Genomic DNA, 23,550 nt, shown 5'->3' with positions numbered 1-23,550 from the left:
AAACTAGCCACAGTCATTGGAATCCCTCTGCGGAGTTTAATCTCAGCGATGTGATGCCCAATCCCTCGGGAATCCCTACTTTGAGTACGTATAACACCTGGGTCCGGGATTTATACACTGGTAGTGTGAATTTCACCTCTGATTTACCCCGGTACGGACACCGTTTTCCAACGTGTTTCCAGTACCTATGTAAATGTAATCTTGGTTCTTCAATTTGGATGTCAGGTTAAGCATGAAATGGATGAAAAAATAAAGCTGTAAGTATAATTGCTTTTTGGTGTTTTGTTTTTTGTATGGACATATACGAAAAGAAAATATTCGAATATTTTATAGTGGTTACCGATAAATCGTTAATTAATGAATCGTTTAGTTAATTAGGTCGTGTACTAGGTTCAAGATAAATTATGAAATTCTGATTACTAAATAAAGACAGATCTAAAACTTACGAAAAACATTTTCTTTTTTTGTATTTCACTTATTTATGAATTTTAATAAGAAAAACGCATAAGTCCGACATTTTATCACATTTTTCTATGACGTCACAGGTTGCTTTTTGGTAATTTCATGTTTTGACGTTTAGTAAAAAGTAGCTGATTTGACTAATTGGAAACTTTGAAACGTATGAAAAATTTTGCAAACAGTACGCTAGAAGCCCGTAGCTTCAACGTAGCAGTTTACCTACGGCGTAGCACCTCGCCAGTAGCTACGTGGTTACGATATTAATTGCCTGCGGTTTAACCACTTTTAACTTAATTTTAACAGACGATATTTTAGTCTTCTTTGAATATTTTATTTATTTAATTTATTTTTAACATTACTGTAATCCATGTGCGTGTTTAAGTATCAAAAATACTTAAAAAATATATATTTATTTTCACTTTAAATCATTCCAAATAATCAGTTCTTATTAACCATTTCCCTTCATTTCTAATCAAACGCGGTAACAATCATTTCGTGAATCCTTCAGTCTTTGCATAAACCTCTGTGTACAGGGGGATTAAAATGTGTTTGTCTGTTTATTTACGGATTGTCTTTGTTTGTACGGCTCTTAATGACAGAACGTTTAAATTGATAAAGGATATATTCAGTGAAGATAATTATGTATAGTGACTTGTGCGTTTGAGAACATTCAAGGGTTTTAGGTTGGTATTTTATAATAATAATAATAATAGTCCTACACGAACCGGGGATTGTCTTTGGGTGCACTCCCATAGTGCATACAGGGATAATCGCCGGTTGGTGTCACACCACATTTAGATTAAACTGTCTTAAGGGGCCTCTACGTGTTGGCTTCGGCCCCACGCACGCCTTCCAAAAGTCCGGGCCTCCATAGGCCCGAGATATGAAAAAGACATACAATAATAATAATAATAAAAACACTTTATTGCGAACCACAAAACACCACTTCGTATAAATTGTTTAGATTATTCAATGAAGAAAGCAACTGTCCCGTTTCCCGCCAAAAAGCCTCATTCTTAACCTAATTTAAGTTTCACAAAGACCAAGTATAGAATAGACCGATAATTTACATACATACATTAGGGTGGTCCTTATTTGTTCAGAAAAAAATATTTTTTGAAATGTCGTTGAGGCACCCTCGCAAAGTGATATATAGGCTTAGAAAGAAACACGAAATTTTTTTTAGATTTTTTATTTTATTTTTAGGGGTTGCGACAGGACTTTGAAAATGAAAAAAAAAATTTTTTTTGAAATTAACACACATTCATTTTAAAAATTAAAAAATTACTTAACTACGAAGTAGGATTACTTAACTACTAACTAGGACAGGATTAGCAGAACGTAGTGGGTAGCTCATTGGGACGGGCTAACCTATAAAATGCTACTTAGGTTCTATGCCGATCTTGTGACGTAGCGAGTAGACGCCACTACTTCAAAAGCGCACCCCTGATGCCGGGCAGCAGCGGTATCAGTACTGGTTGGAGGCCTAGGAAATGGATTCTGGTAGGGCTCTAGTTGGAACATCACCGATTGAGAAATTGGTCGGTGTACTGCGGAACGGAAGGCTAATTGGGGCAACCACCGTTCTACACGCCCTATCTATGGAGTAATGAAGGCGATTACTCCACCGCGACAAGAGCGCAGCTCTTAAATAAAGAGAGAGAGACTAACTAGGGTTGATTTTTTACTATCGGATATTTTTCCTAAATTATTTGACAATCAGAAGAAGATAGTTACTGCTTTTGTTCCTCATTAATGGTAATCAACTTATTAAATGCTTCCATTAAAGCAACACCACGTTCTGCAATATCATTGACTAACCTCATTGACCGCACTATGTCTCTTCCAACTTTGTACTCTTCATCAAAAAGCCAGTTAGCAACTCCTTTTTCTAAAAAATGGATGATATTCCGATTACCTATCTTACAGAAACGAAGTGAATTACTAGACACAGTCTTCGATATTTTTTCTTACAATATCTATGGCATCCAGACTTATTCGCTTCGGAGAGAAGTGAAACCTTCGTTATTTAACGCTTGAACCATTTTTTGTTTGGTATCTGTGGTAATTTATCATCAAAAATGCTAATCATATGAGCTCCTCTGATAAGTACCACAAATGGCCCATTATTTTTTTAATGAAACTTTGGCTAGTGCAGGATTTATATTCTCGAACATAATAAGGTCTTTTAATAGCTGCAAGTCATTTTTGGGCGCTGACGAAGCAATAGAAGCTTGATACTAGTATTTAACATAAATCATTACTGAAAATATGCAGATATATTTAATTCCTTTTTCTTCTATTTGGTAATTTTGAATTGGTGCCTAAATAAAAATATTTTTAAGCAATAAATTGCATTTGCCATCCAATGAGCCCTATGCAGTCCTACTGGCATTCTAAACAATGCATAGTTTCGTCTGTCAGGTTCAGGTACTCCTCCTAGGTAAATAATAGTGCGGTTGAGAAGCTCTTTAATAATCATCTCGAGGTTGATATTGGCTAAGTTGATTTTGGGAAAACAAATGTCATGGAATGGGGATCAGATGTTAATGTTTTGTAGTTGGTTTGGTCGATTTTGCTTCAGTAGTTTTTAAATCGTTTGAAAATTAAAATATCAGGCCCACTTGAAGGACCTAGTGCTTCTCTCACACGAAACGGAACTAACTTGAGCGATTTGCGTGCCGTGCCTATGAGCATGTGAGGCACGAGGGGGGCGAGGAAGGTCAATTTAAGAACAAGACAGCTTATTAACGTGTCATATACATAAATAAAACTCATATTCTGTTATAAATTCATTCATGATTTTTTTCTTAAACATTAGTCTGATTTAGTAATTTTTACAATTTTAAAATGTCGGTCGCGACCCCTAAATATTATTTAAAAAATCAAATATAATTACTGTGTTCATATTTAATCATAGAGAACATAATTAGAGGGTGCCCCATTGATATATTTTACTTTGAAAAATAAGGACCACCCTAACATACATACATACATAAACTCACGCCCGTAATCCCAAATGGGGTGGGCAGAGCCACAAGTAATCAAAGACAACTTGCAGCCACTGTTGATACGAAGTCCTAAGATGGATATGATGAACCTTATGGTGATAAGGGATCAGCCTATCGCCCATAACATTAGTCCATCATGTTAGAGGACGCAATCCCTCTGTCGGTTTTTACGACATGCCCGGGAAGACAAGCAGCTGAACGTGTTCTATGTTTTTTATTTGCTCCCAGAACAGCATAGAAGCTCCGAACAGCATAGAACCGATAATTTATTTCGCTTTATTTCGAATTTTGTTTTTTTTTAAAGCGAATCCGAGTGAAGTGTCTTTATTTTAATGCCATGTAATAGGGGGCGAGCCTATTGCCATTAACCGGGCAAAAATCCTGGAAAAAACATAAATAAAAATATTATCTTTAATGCTACCTCCAAAGGCTGTTTTACAATTAACCGTTTTAAATCATAAACCACATTTATAAAAGCAATAAAATAAAGTTATAGAGCTTTGAACTCTATAATTTAAATTGCTACAAGAGACCATTTCAAACGTTTAAAAACGATTTCGGCTTTACACGCTTATTATTTGAAAGAGTTGTTATTTTCGATTCGCTGAGGAATCGTACTAGCAATAAAACCTTTACTGCTTGTTATTAGAAATAAATTATGTCCAATATTAAGTGCAGTGTGGACTGGGCGGGATTTAGAGAAACAGTTTCGATCAAAATACTATACCTACAGTAAAAGTATCATCGAAATATATAGTGTTATATAATAGCATGTAATATCCGAATCAAACTAGGGATCACAAACTGATTTTTGTGATTTGTTCCCACCGGGATTCGAACCCGGGACCTCTGGGTCGTGAGCCGTGAGAACAAACCAAATAATTACAAGATAATTAATTTGAAGGGTCAATTTTCATCCACTCGCGCCGTACCTGCACACACAAAATTTAAGAGGCAACACCAAAGGAAATTTCCTGCAAAAATCTAGAAGTTAGCGGGGAAAGCCAGGATTTATTAGCAGTATAAAAGTTAGTTTCGCAGTTTATGTAAGTCATAATGCGCAGGTTTGCTCCACGCGGGTAGTTTGTCCAGAAAATGGCCCAAACTGTACCCAGGGTAGAACTATATTTTATCATGGCAATACCATATAACGCAATGGACTTTATTAATAATTTCCGTGATTTATTACGGCTTTGGAATCCTTGATTTTGGTCTCGAAAGGTTTGTTAAGGTTACATTTGATGTCTTCATATTTAGCTTCTTAACTTTAGTATATATATAGTCTTGTAGATTTTGTTAATACCTAACATAGTTTCGGAGAAATTTCAAGACACGCGAAGACTGAAATAAAAAAAAATATAACAATTGAGCGTTGGGCGATATGTCATCGTCGAAATAACTTAAGTGAGACCGTTCTTTGTTTGGTAAGGACATTGCAGGCTTGAATCACCTGATTGTCCGAAAAAGTAAGATGATTCCGTGCTTCGGAAGGCACGCTAAACCGTTGGTCCCGGGCTAATAATAGGCTGTTTATGTTTGTATGATAAAAAATTAACAACAATCATTTTCATTCCCAACTGGGCTAGTCAGAGGTACATCCACAGCAAGATAAACTAAGTAGATGACCACGCTATTTAAATTCGTTATTTTTATGCTTTGTTCGTTTAATATTCATTATCAATTTAAAATTAGAAAGCATCCAGTTTCGGCCACCAAAAAGCTTATTAAAAAAGTACTATTCAAAAACAGAATACTTTTATTATCTTCGACGCCATTCAAAGAATGGAACGCGATTTAAATCTCAAAAAACCAACATGGCCGCCTATTTCCAATTCCGCAGTATAGAAATTTACATCCAGTGATGCTACAACACTAGGTAACATTAGGCAATCACCATTATTCTACTGTCGGTCGGTCAGTGGGCCATTTAGTGCCGATGCAGGCATAAATTGAACTACCATTTCTAACTCGGTCGACGTGCATTGTCAGCCTAATTTGTCCTAGTCGGGCCAGAAGATTTAGTTGAGGTGTAAAGACACGTATGAGATAGTGTTATCGTAACAATGATAAAGGGTTATGGGGTTTTTTTTTATTTTAAACAACATTGGTTTGCGCTACTAAAATCATTTGTAAGTATTTGGTTGTTGTCATAGTTATAAAAATCTATCATTAGGTGACTTCTGACTGATCATCCCGTTACATACACACAGGAAGTGAATTGATGTATGTATCTTTAACTATACACCTTTTATTAGGAGCCATAAGGGAGAAATAAGACATTTCACATTGACTTTACTGTACAGGCGCATCTGGGTGTGTTAACGTCTGACGCTCATACGATTGAAGACTAAAGTAAGACCGAGGGGGTGAGGTAAACCTAGCTCAGCCGCTGGTGGGGAGTGGAGGGTTGCCGTTCTACACGTAGTATTATTCCTTATTATATGCCCATATTTTCTGTGAACATTTTGAATGATGTTCTTGTCTTGTGTGTTTGCTTTCGTGTATATGTTATGTGAGGGACATTATAAAGGCAGTAACAGTAACAGTAACGAATTATGCTAAAAATGGTTTTGTTAGACGTGCTTGTCATTTATATACTACCAAGTTTAATGAAATTGATATTTTCCACCTTAAATTCCTTAAATTTGCTCCCGCCATCAAACATAAAACGGTGAAAGAAAAAAAAATAGAATAAAAAATTCTCTTTAAATTGAATTAAAATAAGTATGTGTGTTTTGTTTCTTTCTTTATTTTGTTTGTTATTAGTAAGTTAAACTGACTACTGAAGAGTAAGTACTCAAAGATATACTGTACTCACTAATATTATTACTATTATGTCTAAATTCGTGTTCTCTTTTAATCATCATATATGTGTTTTATTTTTACTTCTTTTTGTATAAGTACCCAAGTGCATGCATTAATTCTTGGTGAAAACTTAATTGGCTTCTGTACTACCTTAAGTGTGTTATACTGATACATGTGTTATTTTAAGCTGTGTGTTTTCCTTAAATAAAAAAAATATATAAAAACATTCGCGTCGCACTATTTCTGTCCCCCATTGTCGCCTCTACTCGCTAGTTCTGTGCCCCAATGGCTTTTTAGTCTACAATGCATTGTGACGTCTCTACGGCTCTTTGTTGCAAACTGCTATGTATGGATGTCGATAGTGTTCGATGCGTTCTATGCAAACAGCCGTCCCTAGTAACTCACACTAGCTATACTTATCGGGATTCTTCTTCTTCTTATCGTGTGGGTTGTGAGGTGGAATACCAGCCTCATCAACCGTGACAAGGTTATGATTGAGCCGCCAAGGGCCCTGACGTGGCTTATGTAACGATTACTCACTTACATCAGTGAAAAGTTACCGAGACCTGACTGGACCACAGAGGCCGTTATCGGGATGGACAGTCACAAGTTATAACTTTTTTCTATTTAACTTATTTATGAAAAAAATAAATGCGACAATTTGACACGTTTTTCTATGACGTCACAGGTTGCATTTTCATACAAATTCCATAGAAACTGACATTAGACAGCCAAATTACTAAATTGTATAACAATATTCTATGGTTTTTTTAAAGAACGTTGGGTCTAGGGCCCTGTGCCGAGTCTTTTCTTGCAGGTTCTTTTTCCCGGCTATTAGATACAAGTTGTGAGAATCTGCAGTAGTTTTAGGCGGAAGAGATGTTTGTTATATAAGAAATGACGTTTCAAAGTGTGACTATGTCACTTACTGATAACAGGCATTTTTTTAATTTGAATTGGAATATCGCATTTCGTACAATTATGGCTTTGTAATAGACTACTCTGGGCGCCTTCCCACTTGCGTCAAACAGAGTACTGCGGGGCGGAAGGCAAGAGGAAAACCACTGCCCTATTTTTCCCTAAAAAAGTAGCATTAATGCTACACCGACAAGAGCGTGGCTCTTAAATTGTTGATGATGAAGGAACCACAGACAAGGAGTATTTGATGTTACTTTCAAATTATTACTTCCACGTGTTCCTGAGGAAAAGGATCTCGGGAGACAAAAAAACTTTTTTTATCCGTCTGTCTTGACCTTTAAAGTTTCCGTTTTCTTTTTTGACAGGAGTTAGTAAATATTTATTCGTTTTTTATATATTAAAAAGACGTTTTGTATTAGTATTTGATAAAACTAATCCAACCATTACTTTATAACACCCAACAAACCATCTTTCACTCATCAATTTCGCATATAAAAGCAATCTCCAGCCCTTTGTACACGGTTGCATTAACAAAAATAACGAACTGTTGAGACAGGGCGTAATCACATGCTGTACAAAGACCTGAGGATTATCGTATTCGCGACCTTATTAGGATGCAGCAAGGGATATGCCACGAGACTTGGTGATCAATGAATGGGTGCCATAGACGGTATTATGCTGGGTCTCTTTAGAAACTGAATGTTCGCGTTAATTACCACAGAACTGCGTATACGCTTATCTTTTCTGAATCTTCATGCTTTAGGATAATTTTGTAGTCGATTCAGTTAATCGTATGCTTATTGGTTGGATTTGGAGGACTTTAAATACATACTGTAGAAACTCATGGGGTAGGTAAAGCCACTAACCAATACAGCATAAATATATAAACAAATTAACTCTTCTGTCCTTATCCCACTCTAACGGCTTCCGTGGTCCAGTGGTTGAGCGTTGTGCTCATGATCCGGAGGTCCCGGGTTCGAATCCTGGTGGGGATAAATCACAAAAATCACTTTGTGATCCCTAGTTTGGTTAGGACATTACAGGCTGATCACCTGATTCTCCAAAAAGTAAAAAGATCCATGCTTCGGAAGGCACATAAAGCCGTTGGTCCCGGTTATTATTTACCGATGTAAGTACGTAGTCGTTACATGAGTCATGTCAGGGGCATATGGCGGCTCAGTAATAACCCTGACACCAGGGTTGATGGGGTTGGTTATTCACCTCACAATCCACACGATAGAAGAAGAATCCCACTCTAAGTGTGGTCGGCACAGCATGTATTCCTCTTCCATTCATTTCTGTCAGTGGTCATCCCAGTACTCACACCTTTCACACACATTCTTCTTTATACAATCCATCCACATACAAAAACCTACATAAACAGCCTATACACGCTGGGCACACGCCTCCCCTCAATCAACCGGAGGGGGTATGGAGCATACCCCACCACGCTGCTCCACTGCGGGTGGGGTGTTTGGGCTAGTAGCCCGGGACCAACGGCTAAGCGTGCCTTCCGAAGCACAGAATCATCTTACTTTTTCGGACAATCAGTTAATTCACGCCTGCAAAGTCCTTACGAAACAAAGGACAGTCTCACAGTAACTTCGACGATGTTCCCATCGGGAATCGATCCCGAATCCATTCACATTTTTACTTCAGTATAATGAAGTTCAGTTCCGGGGCTCCCCGTTTGAGAACCAAGCCGGTGGTGGCCCAAAGTGACTTTTTTACACTAATCTTCATCAAAGCGCGTCTATATAGTACCTATCTAAGAACTGTTACACAAGGAATGTCTTTACTCGGTTATTAAACATTACATGTTAGTTATCATAAGAGCTTTTCACCAACACTTGTCATAGTATTCTCTTAAGTGACACTCTCCCCTTAGAGGGGTTATTTTTCTACTTGCCTTTTAGATTTCGCACTTCAAAACTAATGTGGTGATTGCAAAATAAATCTTCCCCAGTAGAGAAAATATTTTACCTGAAGTTACGGTGGTAAAATTTTAGTGTAACAAAATATAATACGTACACTTTTTTACACTAAAATATTGTAAATAAGTAGACATAAAATATAATACACTAGAAGGCAAAAATAATAAATCGCTTCGAAAATTGAATTTTAAAATTGTAAGATAGATTGGTACAACTATCCCCAAAATATAATAATAAAATCTTCAATTAGAAAATAAAACTCTAAAACTACGTAAAATGACGTTCTGAAACTACAATTATACAATCAAAACTGTACCAATAAGATAATTTCTATACACAATTTGAAAAAGGAATATTTTTAATCGTAATTTCAGAACGTGTTTGTCGATTCTCTACCAATTATCAAATTTTACGGCAATCGATTGGATCACGATTAGACAGTCTTTAGCTAATTGTAAATTGAGTTCATTTTAGTACAGTCGTGGGTAATATTATGAACACACTTTGTAACCCTGTCGCACTAACTTATTGACATTTTAGTGAGACTAATAGTTCGATTCTCAAAACAGTTAATGTGACATGGTACCAAAGTTTAATAGGGTACATATTAATGCTCGTAGCCGTACGCATTCCTGTTAGCTGCAGTAACTATGGCAACCGATTAGAACCAACTAGTTTATCGATTAGATGTACGCAGTTATATTTCATACTGTTGAAAATTACATAACAAATACTTTATTGCACACAGGAAATAAAAAAAATGAAACAAAAGAGAAACAGAACAGCGCAATACCCAGACTTATTACTAAGTATCAATGTCTTCGTAAATAATAATCAAGCACCTGTATAATGTTTTTTACAGAAAAGTAATAAGATAGGCTCATGATTATGTCCAAATGGGGTAGTCAGAGATACACCCATCGCATGATGAACTAAGTACCCACATCTTACCGTGCTTTTGATAAAAACGGGAATAAATAGGTGGGTTGATTGTTTAGGAAAGCTGTACGAAAAGTAATATACAGGTGCACATTTTATCCAAAACCAATACGTTACATCTTTTTAATAATAAAAGTTATCTTTACATAAAGCTTTCTCTAAGAATCAATAAAAAAAAACAAATAAACAATCCAATCAAATAGACGACCACAGAAAATAAGTAACGCATTATAAAATATTTTAAAATGATTTTTTAGTATAACGCAATAGGCACTCTGTGGTCGTCTGTGAGAAACATGGGCGCCCGTCCCGCTCCGTGGTCAAACGTGATCGCGCGTGACCAACCGCGAAACGATCCATTTCCCGTACCGTAACATTGTTAGAAATGTAATCTGTTTTCATAAACTCGTGATCCGCGGTAGCTCAGTTGGTAGAACGCTTGCCTCTCATTTCGAAGTCACAGATTCGAATCCAGCACAGGCCTAAACCAATGATTGTCGAATTTGGTTTCGAATTCATGTTTCATAAAATGATTATCACGTGCTCAGTGGTGAAGGAAAAACATCGTGAGGAAACCTACATTCCCGAGAAATGCATTTTCGGAGGTATATGATCTACCTAACCTGTGTTGGTTTGTTTTCCCTTCGCGGGTTGGAAGGTCAGACAGGCAGTCGCTTCTGTAAAAAACCGACCTGTCAAATCTTCAGGTTAGGTAAGCGAACCCTGTAAAAAACGGGATAATGCTAGGAAGATGATTAACTCAGAATCATGGTATGTGTCATCCCCCTCAGATACGATGTCACTAACACCCTGTATAAGAAACGCATAGAAATCTAATTTTGTCATCACATCACCATATGATTTCACTGCTAAGCCTGTTCCACCTCACACCGTAATTCCACTCTCTTGCTAAGTCGATGGTGTACTTTCATCATTACCATCATAACCTTTCATACTCCCAGAGTGGGAATGTTACACTCTGTAATAGTAACAAAGACACTGGCTGCTTTTCTCTTTCGAATTGTTTTTTCTTGTGCTCTGGCGGGTTAAAGAAGCTACATCGAAGCAATTCATCTAAAAAAGCAATATTGCAATTTGACATTCATCATCATCAATTTAAGAGCCACGCTCTTGTCGGTGCAGCATTTTCCATTCCAGTCTATCAAAGGCCAATTTCTTGACTTCCCTATAAGACACGACGTTAACCTTTTCTTTAATCTGTTCCATGTAAGCTCTTCTTGGTCTTCCCCTTCCTCTCATTTCACATTTCTCATTTGACATTAGCGCATATAAAAGTAAGTGCGCAGAACAAACAAATGTCAAATTGCAATATTGCTCTTTTAGATGAATTGCTTCGATGTGGCTTTTTTAAACCCCTGGTCTTATCTGCCTAAAGGTTAGGTAATAAAGCTATTTTACCTAATTTCGCGTCTTTTGCCGGGAACATTCCAGCACATTACTATAACTAGGTACCTACCCAATGTTTACTCTTCTGATGTACTATGACTTTGGTGGGTGATAGATTGAGGCCTAAACAAATGGGGGACGGAAAGGGGGGTTATGGTACTGGGTGAAGGGTGACAAATGATTCACGTGGCTATAGTTTGGAAAGTTTGAGTAACTGAAGATAGATACAAAGACGAGATAGTTGTAGATTCGAATATAGAAACTTCGGCGATGATGATAAACAGCTAAATAATGCACGGTTGTAATTCCAATAGGGGTAGGCAGAGACATTTTATTACGAAGTTCTAAGATTTATATTCTTATGATGAACCGTATGGTGATAGGTCATCATCATTAATTTAAGAGCCACGCTTTTGTCGGTGTAGCATTTTCCATTCCAATCTATCAAAGGCCAATTCCTTGACTTCCTATAAGACACGACGTTAACCTTTTCTTTAATCTATTCCACGTAAGCTCTTCTTGGTCTTCCCCTGACAAGTTACAGGTTAGGTGACAGGTTATCGCACACATAATGATTCCTCTTATTAAAAAGAACACAATCCTTTGGTAGTTTTTTCTTATAAGATAGAACGCGTTCTTTCTTTTCGTAATCGCTCTTTCGAGTCTTGAAGAACTTGATGATAATCAAGGAAATCTAACTCGCTCCAGTCTGTCTATAAACTCGTAACTAAATCGGAGTCTAGATCACAGTCGTGGTTAGGTTCAACCTCCTTCCGACGATTGGCAGCGGCATTAGAAGAGGCTTTTGAGCCCCCTCCCAACCCCGCACCCCCTTTGATAGTTAATTAAACGTCAGGCGGGAAATATTCGCGTCATTAGGAAAACTCCGGCGCTGCACTCGCGGACGGAAGTGGCGTCGCCGTTGCGGGATGGGATGGGGGGACCTCCCCCCGCCGACTCCCCTCTTGGTGGTACTTGTGGTTCTCGCAAAATTATACGGGTCAAGGTGGAAGAATTCTTTTTTCTTTGTGTTAGTATGTACTTGCTCTCCGCCCGCTTTAGTCCGTATGGATTGTAGTAAAATACGGAAGAACAGTAATCACACTTATTTATTCTGGTATCAAGAAAATAACACTTAACTTGGTAAACACGTCCGGTGTCGACAAGGTCCCCAGCGCAAGAGAGCGTGTATCAATCCGTCCGATTTGACAACCCCATTCTTGTGTTGCCATTTATAGAAAAATGCCTAACAGGATATATATCGTTTATCGTTGGAAAGCACCTATTCTAATGTCGTTCGAAATTACGCTAGCCCATCTAAATAGTTTACACCTGCAACTGACAATTATCTAAATCAGATTGAGGCGTGAAAATCTTCTTCTTCTATCGTGTGGGTTGTCAGGTGGATAACGAACCCCATCAACCCTGGTGCCAGGATTACTATTGAGCCGCCAAAGGCCGTGACATGGCTCATGTAACGACTACTCACTTACATCAGTAAGTAGTAACCGGGACTAACGTGCCTTCCGAAGCACAGATCATCTTTCTTGACGTGAAAATGGAAGAAAGAGATAGACAGATTTACTTTCGGATTTTTTATATTAGTATGAGTATTTGCATTTGTTAGCATTCACTATTTATCTTGACAAATGGGTAGTTCCAGAGGTATTGTACCTGTGACTTTGACCTTTGAATAGTTATCCTTTCTAATTTAGGAATCATTCGAATAAATTGATCAAGAAACACCTCATCTAATCACTCAAATCATAGCCGTCAGCGCATTGAATCTCGCCCCCTTTACAGTAATTGTCAAGCACTCAAATTAATTAAACTAGATACACAAATGATCCCAATTAGTAAACGAAGTCGAATGAATCGAGTTACCATGGTTACGTCGAGTCATCGCGTGAACTGTAAATATTTCTCTAAGAGCTAGTTTAGACTTGCGGATGTAACCGCAGAGTGCGGATCAACCGCGACTATTTGCAGTCACTTGACCGCTAGTGTGTACTTTACCTAAGAGTATTTAGTATTTAGGTTTGAGAAAAAAAGTAAGCCTTCATCATCATCACCTCCCTAGCATTACCTGAAGATTTGACAGGTCCGGTTTTTTATAGACGCGACTGCATGTCTCACCTCCAACCCGCGAAGGTAAAACCAGCCTAATACAGATTAGGTCACATACCTCCGAAGATGCATTTCAAAAGCCAGCATTATCAAGTATTATTTCAATTTCTTTGTCTGTTACTGTTGAATGTAAGCTCAACGATCGACCAAACCAACTTGCATAGTTATATATACATAAGTTCACGCCAATTTCCCTTTGGGGTAGGCAGAGCCCACGGAATTCCACTCACTCACCTTCCACTCTTATCAAACACTCCTACTCTTAACTCTTTTTTTTACTCTTGCAAAGTTATTATTATTACGTATATTGCAAATTGTCAACTCGTCCATATTCAAGCAAACTCGTAGTGAACGCAACTTAATCTTCTCTTGTTCTTTGTCTTGTGTTTACACAACCTCACGCTTATTTCCCACGAGGGTGAGCAGAGACTATAATATTCCATTTGCCTACAAATAGTCTCACTTATTTAGAAGTCAGAAATACTGGCTATTAGCCATGATAGTGATTGTGTATATTCGCGTGAAATGTAACAATATGGAAATCAAATTTAAAAAATTCAGCCGTTGCCAGTCAACATCAATTAAATTTATTTTTAGTAAAGGGAAAACTCGCTTCGATACACGTACCACTGTTATGTTTAAAATTATATTAATGTTTAATATTTAATATTTGATGATATGTTTGAATTCAAAATATCACATTTTGCTCCGGTCGGTATCCACCTTTACTTGTCGATTCAAACAAGTCTGAAGCCGCCCTAAATATCCAAGACAAAGTCCGACATTCAAATATCGACGGTGCGATTTAACACTATTGGTTGACAGAATTCGAAATTCAATTTCGATTCGCCATTCAAGTAATGGTAATGGCGCAATGTGATTGGATGATTGTTATGTTGATCGTGCTTTGTTTCAACGGTGAAATATATTGATATGAGCGCAGTCGATCGACTTGATGTTCTGTATTCAAATGTGGCTACATTTAAATCCTGTATTCGATTTATTTTAACCATTGCTGTACATAGATTTTTATGTATGTTATCTAGTACATAGATTTATATATATCTTTACTGAACCCTGACATCAGGGTTGATAAGGTTGGTAATTCACCTCACAACCCACGCGATAGGAGAGAAGATTGTCTTTACTTCTTTAAATGTATGTATAATGAATAGAGATGTTAACAAGTTGGTTAAATAAGAAAACGATTTTATATTCGTAACTATAAAAAACTTTTTATACAAAATATCAAGACTTTTCATATTTTTAGACACCAGGTTGGTCTAAGTACTTAGCTACTCTAGAAAAACTACAACCAAAAACTGTAAATTCAATACCTCGAGATTTGCTAATCTAAGAAAACTCTCGTTGGGAGCTACCCTAAAATTCTCTACCACTTAGATAACATCCCACTCTTATGCTAAAACCTAAAAAAAAGCCACTACACACACAAGCGACCGAAGCGAAGTGCTGTCATTGTTCGTTCGGCTGTCAATTCGCCCGTATCGCGTACCGCATCCGTTCACCTTGATGGTTGGTGGCAAGCTCAGCTATTCACATGTCATGCCTGCCTGGTACTCATGACAACGTTTTGTTTTGGATCGTATCTTAATTTAGTTAGCGTGTGTTAGTGGGGTTGAGTGTTCCATTTTGAGAACGTTTCGGTTAGGTAGTTATTTGTGATAACTAAGGAAGCGAAGCCTAGTTTGGTTAGGACATTAGAGGTTGATCACCTGGTTGTCCAAAAGCAAGATGATCCCCGCAGTACTTTCTGACGCGAGTGTGATGGCGCCCAGAGTAGTCCATTCAAAGCCGTACTAGGACTCCTGTCCATAAGCCAAGATATTCAAAAAATGAGGAGAGACTCATGAAAATTTTATGTCAAAATCGGACACCCTTTTAAACGCTATAAAATATTTACAACACCACACACTCCCCACATCATTACTTTCAATAAACACTCCTACGACCAATCGGCATCCGAAAAAAGTTCAAAGACACATCATAAACATGAAGAGGACCTCTCGACCTCTTTACGAGTTTTAGGAGGACCGGCCTCCTAATATGCGTACGTGAGAGCCACAATGGCCGAGTAGAAATGGCCTCTCTAACAGCGGAAAAGAGATAAGGAATGTGGACTGTTCTAGCTGTATTTCAACTAGCGATACGATTTATTTATTCATACCCCCTTCCATCGTGTGGATTGTGAGGTGAATTACCAACCTCATCAACCCTGGTGTCAGGGTTATTACTGAGCCGCTGTAGGCCCCTGACATGACTCATGTAACGACTACTTACGTACATGGAATTCCATAGTCTCTGCTGACCCCGGTACGAAATTGGTGTGAATTATTTATATATGTTATGTATGTATAGCCTCCGTGGTCTAGTGGTTAGAGCGTTAGGCTCACGATCTAGAGGTCCGCGTTCGATTCCCGATAGGGACATTGTCGAAATCACTTTTGTGAGACTGTCCTTTGTTTGGTAAGGACTTTTCAGGCTCGAATCACCTGATTGTCCGAAAAAGTAAGATGATTCCGTGCTTCGGAGGGCACGTTAAGTCGTTAGTCCCGGCTATTAGCCGTAAAAAAACCCCCACCAACTCGCGTTGGAGCAGCGTGGTGGAGTGTGCTCCATACCCCCTCCGGTTGACTGAGGGGAGGCCTGTGCCCAAAAGTGGGACTTATATAGGCTGTTTATGTATGTATGTATAGTAAAGATAACATATACAATCAAATATCTATACTACAAATCCATCTCCAGACTGTAACACGGAACAAAGCCTTGACACTTCGTTCTTCACGTTCGCTACCCGCAACTCGCGGCCACTTGGCCACTCGTTAAAGAACCTCGAGGGGAGAGGGGGCTTAGTGGTCAAAAATATAAAGGGCCAAAATTAAATTCCAGGGCGCCCATAAAGCATGGCGTTACGTCATTATACGCCGGTGGAGCGAAATTTTCGCTTGAAAGCCGATTTTTTATCCGTCCGAACTTTTCTTTTTATGAAGGAGATTTGTCATCTCGCTTTGCATTTGAAGTGCTGCGCACTATTCTTTGGTAGACCTATGTGTTTTCACATATATTTACATTGATATTTTATACAAATAAACACAGTATACTTAGTGAATGTTAGTTAAACAGTGACTCTTGAAAAATCGGAAGCAAAAAATCTTTCCATCTGCATACGTAAATAAAAGACGGTTAAACGTGAATCTATTCAAAACAAAAAAAAAAACAAAATTCCAACTAAAACAAAAGGACGCGTCACACACGGAAGACGCTATTACGGCATTTTAAAGAGTTCCAGATTCAAATCTAATGCCGCGTGACGATTGGGCGCGATACGACGTGACTTTGCCGCGGCATATTGTATTTTTTTTTCAGTAAAATAATAGCTTTGAACTGCGGTTCCTTTGAGCCAGTTAAGTAGCCCTATATTTACATCATTAAATTTTTGTATATTTAATTTGGCATTTAATATTATGTATCAGCTGTCGCTACGCAAATTTTGGTAAAAAGCATTAAGAATATTTTTTTGCATTAAGCACTTTCGTTAACATAAAATATTGGGAGTCTTCTTATAACTGTTTATTTGATCAATCCCAATTTCCAAGAAAAAAAATCGATTGAAACAGACTTACTGAATTCTTGTTACACAACTATGATTAATTTTGAATGTTACCGTCTTTGTTTTAAAGCTTAATTTAATTTCCTTAGAAGCACACGTGTTCTCACGGTGAGTTCGTGAGGTTGTAATAGAGAAACTTCGTTATCCTACGTCTACTTTTAGATTATGCGGGGGATTTTATACTTTATTAATGTAGGGGAAAGGTCTAGGCGTGTTCTTTGATATGTTTGAGTTATTTTGGTAAGATAAAGATTCTCAAGTACATGGTTTAAACATGTTTAGATTGTCCTAATGGTTGCGTCCAGTGTTCAGAATGTTTCCTGTTCACAACACGACAATGTCACGACTTTTTGTCGGCCTAAATATGAATGAAGTTGCTTTAGTAGTTTTTCTTACCATTTCGTGACTCCACCGAAAATAGTAACAGTTACATGTAATAGGTTTTTTGACCGAATTCATTGCCTTTGTCAAAACCCAGTGTGGTTAAATATAATTTTTATCATTTTATTATTTGGCGCGTCGACAGTACAAACATATTATATTAAATATGACATTCATGTTATTATAGACTGGTATTAATGCTTGAACTAAATACAGATATTTTAAACTTTTGATATCATAAATTAAATTAAATTTGGAATAGTAAAAAAAACAATCAAATGAAATATTAAAACACATAATAACGGGTTCTTACCGCGTTTAAATTTGGAATAGTAAAAAAAAACAATCAAATGAAATATTAAAACACATAATAACGGGTTCTTACCGAGTTTAAAATTGGGATATGACAAAAACAATGAACAAACAACAATGTATACCTAACAAAATGAAATGTTGTTATGAATAAAAGTGTTGGTAACATAATTTTTGACGTTGTTTAAAATTTAAACATGACAACTATCACTTTTATTGACAGAATAGCATCAATATCGTGCACGTTCTATTTTTAAACAATACGTCATGACATTTTTTACTGTAGACACTTTATCTGTTGTAACAGCCTCCGTGGTTCAGTGGTTGAGCGTTAGGATCACGATCCGGAGGTCCCGAGTTCGAATCCCGGTGGGGACATATCACAAAAGTCACTTTGTGATCCCTAGTTTGGCTAGGACATACAGACAGATCACCTGATTGTCCAAAAATTAAGATTATCTGTACTTCGGAAGGCACGTTAAGCCGTTGGTCCCGGTTACTACTTACTGATGTAAGAAAGTAGTCGTTACATAAGCCATGTCAGGGGCCTTTGGCGGCTCAATAGTAACCCTGACACCAGGGTTGATGAGGTTGGTAATTCACCTTACAACACACACGATAAGAAGAAGACTCTACTAACCCGACCTGGAGCAGCGTGGTGGAGTATGCTCCATACCCTATCCGGTTGATTAATCTAAAGCCTGTGCCCATCAGTGGGACGTATATAGGCTATTTGTGCTTAATTACGAACAAAAATTTGAATTTGAGAGGTCACGGGTTCGGTTCTAGGTTCGGCCAAGAAGAAGTTTTTCTATAGTCATTGTATGCAAAAAAGGTCTTTATACCTATTAAGTATGTACATTGTATTGCAATATTTACTAATAATATTTCTTTTTTTTTACAGGTGAGTCGCAACAGAATGGGGATGACTGCAGTTATAGTTATATAAGTAAGTAGTGTTTAGTATTTGCTATGTTCTTTATGCTTTCTCTACTGTGCAATAAAAAATTCTGACCTTTTTACACAAAAAATAATATTTAGCTAAAATGAAAAGAAAAATATACCTTCGTGCCTATCATCAGTGCACACACAGTAAGTAAATACGTTTTTTGAATAGCAAATATCAGTACAAATCACACCATGCAAATTCCAATCATAAAACGTTAAAAAATATATAACATTTATATAACATCCCACTCATGTGAAATTGAAAACGCAAAATTTTGTTTTCTTAAATAAACATTTCTGGGAAATACATTGTTTTAAGTTTACGCGGTTATTATCATAATTAAAGCACATAATAACGGGTTCTTACCGCGTTTAAATGGGGATATGAGACTCCCGATATTTCGACACGGTTGCAAGTGCCATAATCACGGGATGACTGACGAGATTGGAGTGGAGTAGGTAGATCCATAATTTTCTTTCTTTTTCCAATTCAGTCATCCCGTGATCATGGCACTTGCAACAGTGTCGAAATATCGGGAGTCTCATATCCCTATTTTAAACGCGGTAAGAACCCGTTATTATGTGTTTTAATTTCGGGAAAAGAATATTTTTTTATAGAGATAATTAAATCTGTCTCGGATGGGACTTGAACTCGCAGCTCTTGTCAAGCCGAGACATGCGTGTTAACTATTACACCACCGGGTCCTCCTCCATGGGAAGTCTTCAACGCCGATGCCGGCGCCATCTATCTAGAATCATCATCATCATCAGCCCATTAACGTCCCCAATGCTAGGGCACGGGCCTTCCCTATGGATGGATAGGGAGATCGAGCCTTAAACCACCACGCGGGCCCAGTGCGGATTGGTGGTTATTAACGACTACTAATGCAGCCGGGACCAACGGCTTAACGTGCCTTCCGAAGCACGGAGGAGCTCGAGATGAATTTTTTTTTGTGGTCATTTATCCTATGGCCGGCTTTTGTGAAAGTTGCTTAACTTCAACAATCGCAGACCGAGCGCGTTTACCGCTGCGCCACCGAGCTCCTCAACCTAATCTAGAATATTGAATACTAATATTTCTTAAACCATTCAGTCAGATTTTATAATATTTTATCGTGTCCCACTGCTGAGCAAATACCTCCTTTCTCTTCTTCCACAAATTTCTATCCAGCCTGACATTTTGTCAGTCCCCTTCAAAGGCATTCATTTCATCTTTCGATCTGCTTATTTTAAATAAATAGCGAGCGTAAAAATAAAATAAACACGTAAAAGATACTTTACTTAATCAAATCACAAAGTCACAAACTTTAAACTTTACTCAATTACATACCAGCCAGTGAATGTTCTAAATTCAAAAATGAAACGCAACAAAAGAAAGAAGCTTTGTTTTTCAACTCTGATGTTTTCATCCAATTAGCCGTTCTCTGCCGGAATATCTGCCATAATCACCACTACAATTAAAAATCCGATGGATAGTAGAGCACTTGAAAAACAAACTCGTAGAATAAGTTAGTCCATGATAATAATAAGATTGTCGGAAGATGGAGCGTTCTACCTTTGAAAATATTTAAAGGAGCGCATAATAGGGCCCCGTCGATATCGGTTTACATTGGAACTAGTAGTGAGTAATAGCTATTTTATTATGTTAATATCGCTTTCGTAGTAGCGTAACAAAAACCAAGATAGTGTGCTAGAAGTAATGAAAAATAATAGACTGCATTCAGCTGTTTATCATACCAGGTGTGGGCAGTGACCTGTTGTTTCAAGGTGCTCCTTTGGTCACATTTTTTATCTTTTTTTTATTAAGTATACTGAATTGCCCATATTTTGTTTTCTTCATAAGAAATACAAAATAAAAAATATATATAAATATGAAGTATATTTTTTTTGGGATTTAGTCTATCCCAGAGTTTTTTGTACCTATTACAGCCGTAAGTTATGTATGTATGTAAAGGTTTTTATGTCCGTTTGTCGAAGCGTACGCACGGGTTACGGTCAAGATAAATCTCTTAACATTTGGCAAGACGGTCTGAACCTATTTTCTATTCCGATACAGTTTGCCAAAGCACTAAAATGCTTGATATGTCCGTAGATAAAGACGTCTCCACTTGACATGTATGCTGCCTTTATCTTTGTTTTTATCTTTCTGAAAATTGTGTCGAATATTGAAAGAGTCACTCGGTTTTCTCCTGGGGTTCGTCGGAGAAATGCACCGATCCAACATAACAACAACATAGCATCACGTCTGTTTCCCAAAGTTGTAGGCAGATAATATGTTGTTAGCAAATAGTCTAATTCGTATCATTAAAAATGGCGTCGTCAATTTCTAAACGCTCGCTGGTTTGCAATATGCAAAAGGCAATTTGTAAAACGCTTTGTCATACTATCCTTTTATAGTTAGAAAAGTTACTACTAACCCTAGTAGAATAGAGTTACCACTAACTCTAGTAGAGTTAATGGAGTTACTACTAATTATACAACTAGTCGCTTCTGTAAAAACTGGACCTGTCCAATCTTCACGTTAGGTAAGCGGACCCTGTGAAAAACGGAATAGCGCTAGACATAGTACCTCCCTAGTAGTTACTAAGTACATCCCTAGCAGGGTACTCTTTAGTTTGATTATGCCCTAGCGTAAAAACAATCTCAGCCGCATCCACGAAGTTCGTCGGACACTTTGGTAACTCAATTAATGAACTCCACTCGTTGCTTCATTCGTAAACTATTGACTCGGAAATTGGAGGAAAAATAGATGACGCAAAAAGCAGGTTCGTGTCAAAACAACGGTAGATTTAAATCCATATTTTTCTAGAAAACTTCATAAAGAATATCAATCATCATAATATACGTACACGATAGATGAAGAAGACGGGTCGATACGTGATTAAATTTCTAATAATGCGAGCTTATCTCCAAAAGAGATATCTTCCAGCCAACTCTGTATATTAAAAGTTAAGGGGTCACGCAGCGTACCGTACACAAACGATAAACAAGTAAAATAAAAACAATTAATTATAATTATTATTAATTATGTTATATTTGTTTACTCTTTCTTTTTTTGTATTCTCTTCTGTTGAAGGTACACTGCGTCTCCTTCTAAACCCCATAATGTTTCCCACCCTGCAGAGTTAGCTAAAAGAGATCTCTTTTAGAGATAAACCCACCTTTTGTTTTATGTTTTCTCTGTTTGATTTTCCTTATTTTATGTACAATAAAGAATTGATTAATATAATACTACAAAATTACTATTAGGTAAAAGCTGTTCCCAGGTGAAGTTCAGTCAAGTGGTTAATGCTAGCAACTATTAGCCGCTAACCGGGTTGAGTATTAGTTAAGTAGGTATCATACAACGGTTCTGACTTAACGAGTCAATTTTTTTTTCCTTCATTTACTCTACTGGGATTCGAAGCTAGGACCTTCAGCTTTGTGGTCTCTTTATACCACAGAGGTAAAATACATAACGTCTGCAAAAAAAATGTTGCTGATAGAGCCACGGCCGAGACTGGCTCATTCACACATTTGCAATTCCATTCGCGTCTCAGCTTTCCGCATATCAGCTGTCCTGCTCACTCTTAAGGCCATCACATAAGTCTGTCTCGGTTTGTGCATTCGATTGCAGAAAGCGATTTTCAGGACACGGCAGCTCACGTTTGTTTCGTTTCACGTGTAAAATTGTAAGGGTTGCTGAATTTTTTCTTTGATTATTTTTGTCTCGAGAATGTTGAAAAGTTCTGTTATTTTTAATAAGAAGGGGAGCGAACGATCTCCCTGTGTAGTCTCGACTGATACATCACTATGCTAATGAACGTCACAACACTGGCTTTTGCACTTTGACAGATCTAACTCGTACCGCGCATTGCAGGTTTTCCACAGAGTCCGCTTACCTAAGCAAAAGTTTTAAACATGTCCGCTTTTTGCGCAAAAGCGACTGCCTGTATGACCTTTCAACCCTCGAAGGTTTTCTGCCCAATACAGGCTAAGTCACATACCTCGAAAACGCATTTCTCGATTAAGTGGGTAACTTCACGATGTTTTCCTTCACCGCTGAATACGTTATAGACATTTGTGATCCAAATTTGAATTCAAAAACAAAATCCAAATCAGGGTTTAGGGCCGTGGTGAGAATTGAATTTGCGACGTCACAATGAGAGTCAAGCGTTCTTCCAACAGAGCTACCAACATACCAATAATTTCAACAAAAACTGATCTCAGTAAAAGAAAAGAAACTTTGATTTCTTCAACCCTAGAAGCCTTATTTCGTATTCGACATCTGGACCGTTCCGACGAATTCCGTGTCGGTAAAGCGATTTTTTGAGATCTCCATCCTTTGTTACGCTCGCACATTTAGAATGCAGCTTTATCCCATCCCTGGGTATGTGGACATTCTGGTCACGTCCCTATACTCAAACTAAGTAATTGGTATCTAAAAATTTTTAGAATAGTAACTAAAAATGTAATGAATATCGTAACGGCCTCTGTGGTCCAGTGGTCTAGCGTTGGACTCATCCGGACGCCCCGGGTTCGAATCCCTATCCCTAGGATTGTTAGAACATTACAGGCTGATCACCGGATTGTCCGAAAGTAAGATGATCCGTGCTTCAAAGGTCCCGGTTACTATTTACTGATGTAAGTAAGTAGTCGTTACATGAGCCTTATCAGGGGCCTTTGGCAGCTCAATTACAAC

The 23,550-nt window shown here is 37.7% G+C and overlaps 1 protein-coding gene across 2 annotated transcripts in view; it reads left to right on the top strand.

Moving 5' to 3' along the window:
• LOC126382334 (teneurin-m) overlaps positions 1 to 23,550 on the top strand; it is a 373,029-nt gene that overhangs the window by 51,603 nt on the left and 297,876 nt on the right. For both annotated transcript variants that reach the window (XM_050032131.1, XM_050032130.1), the window contains exon 2: positions 18,826 to 18,870. In XM_050032131.1, the coding sequence (XP_049888088.1) occupies positions 18,826 to 18,870 (45 nt within the window). The remainder of the gene's footprint in view (positions 1 to 18,825; positions 18,871 to 23,550) is intronic.

Source organism: Pectinophora gossypiella, chromosome 4 (assembly GCF_024362695.1).
Source record: "Pectinophora gossypiella chromosome 4, ilPecGoss1.1, whole genome shotgun sequence".
In the NCBI taxonomy this organism is placed as follows: domain Eukaryota; kingdom Metazoa; phylum Arthropoda; class Insecta; order Lepidoptera; family Gelechiidae; genus Pectinophora; species Pectinophora gossypiella.
Note: the sequence above shows the minus strand (reverse complement) of the source record. Positions and strands in the feature narration are given on the sequence as shown.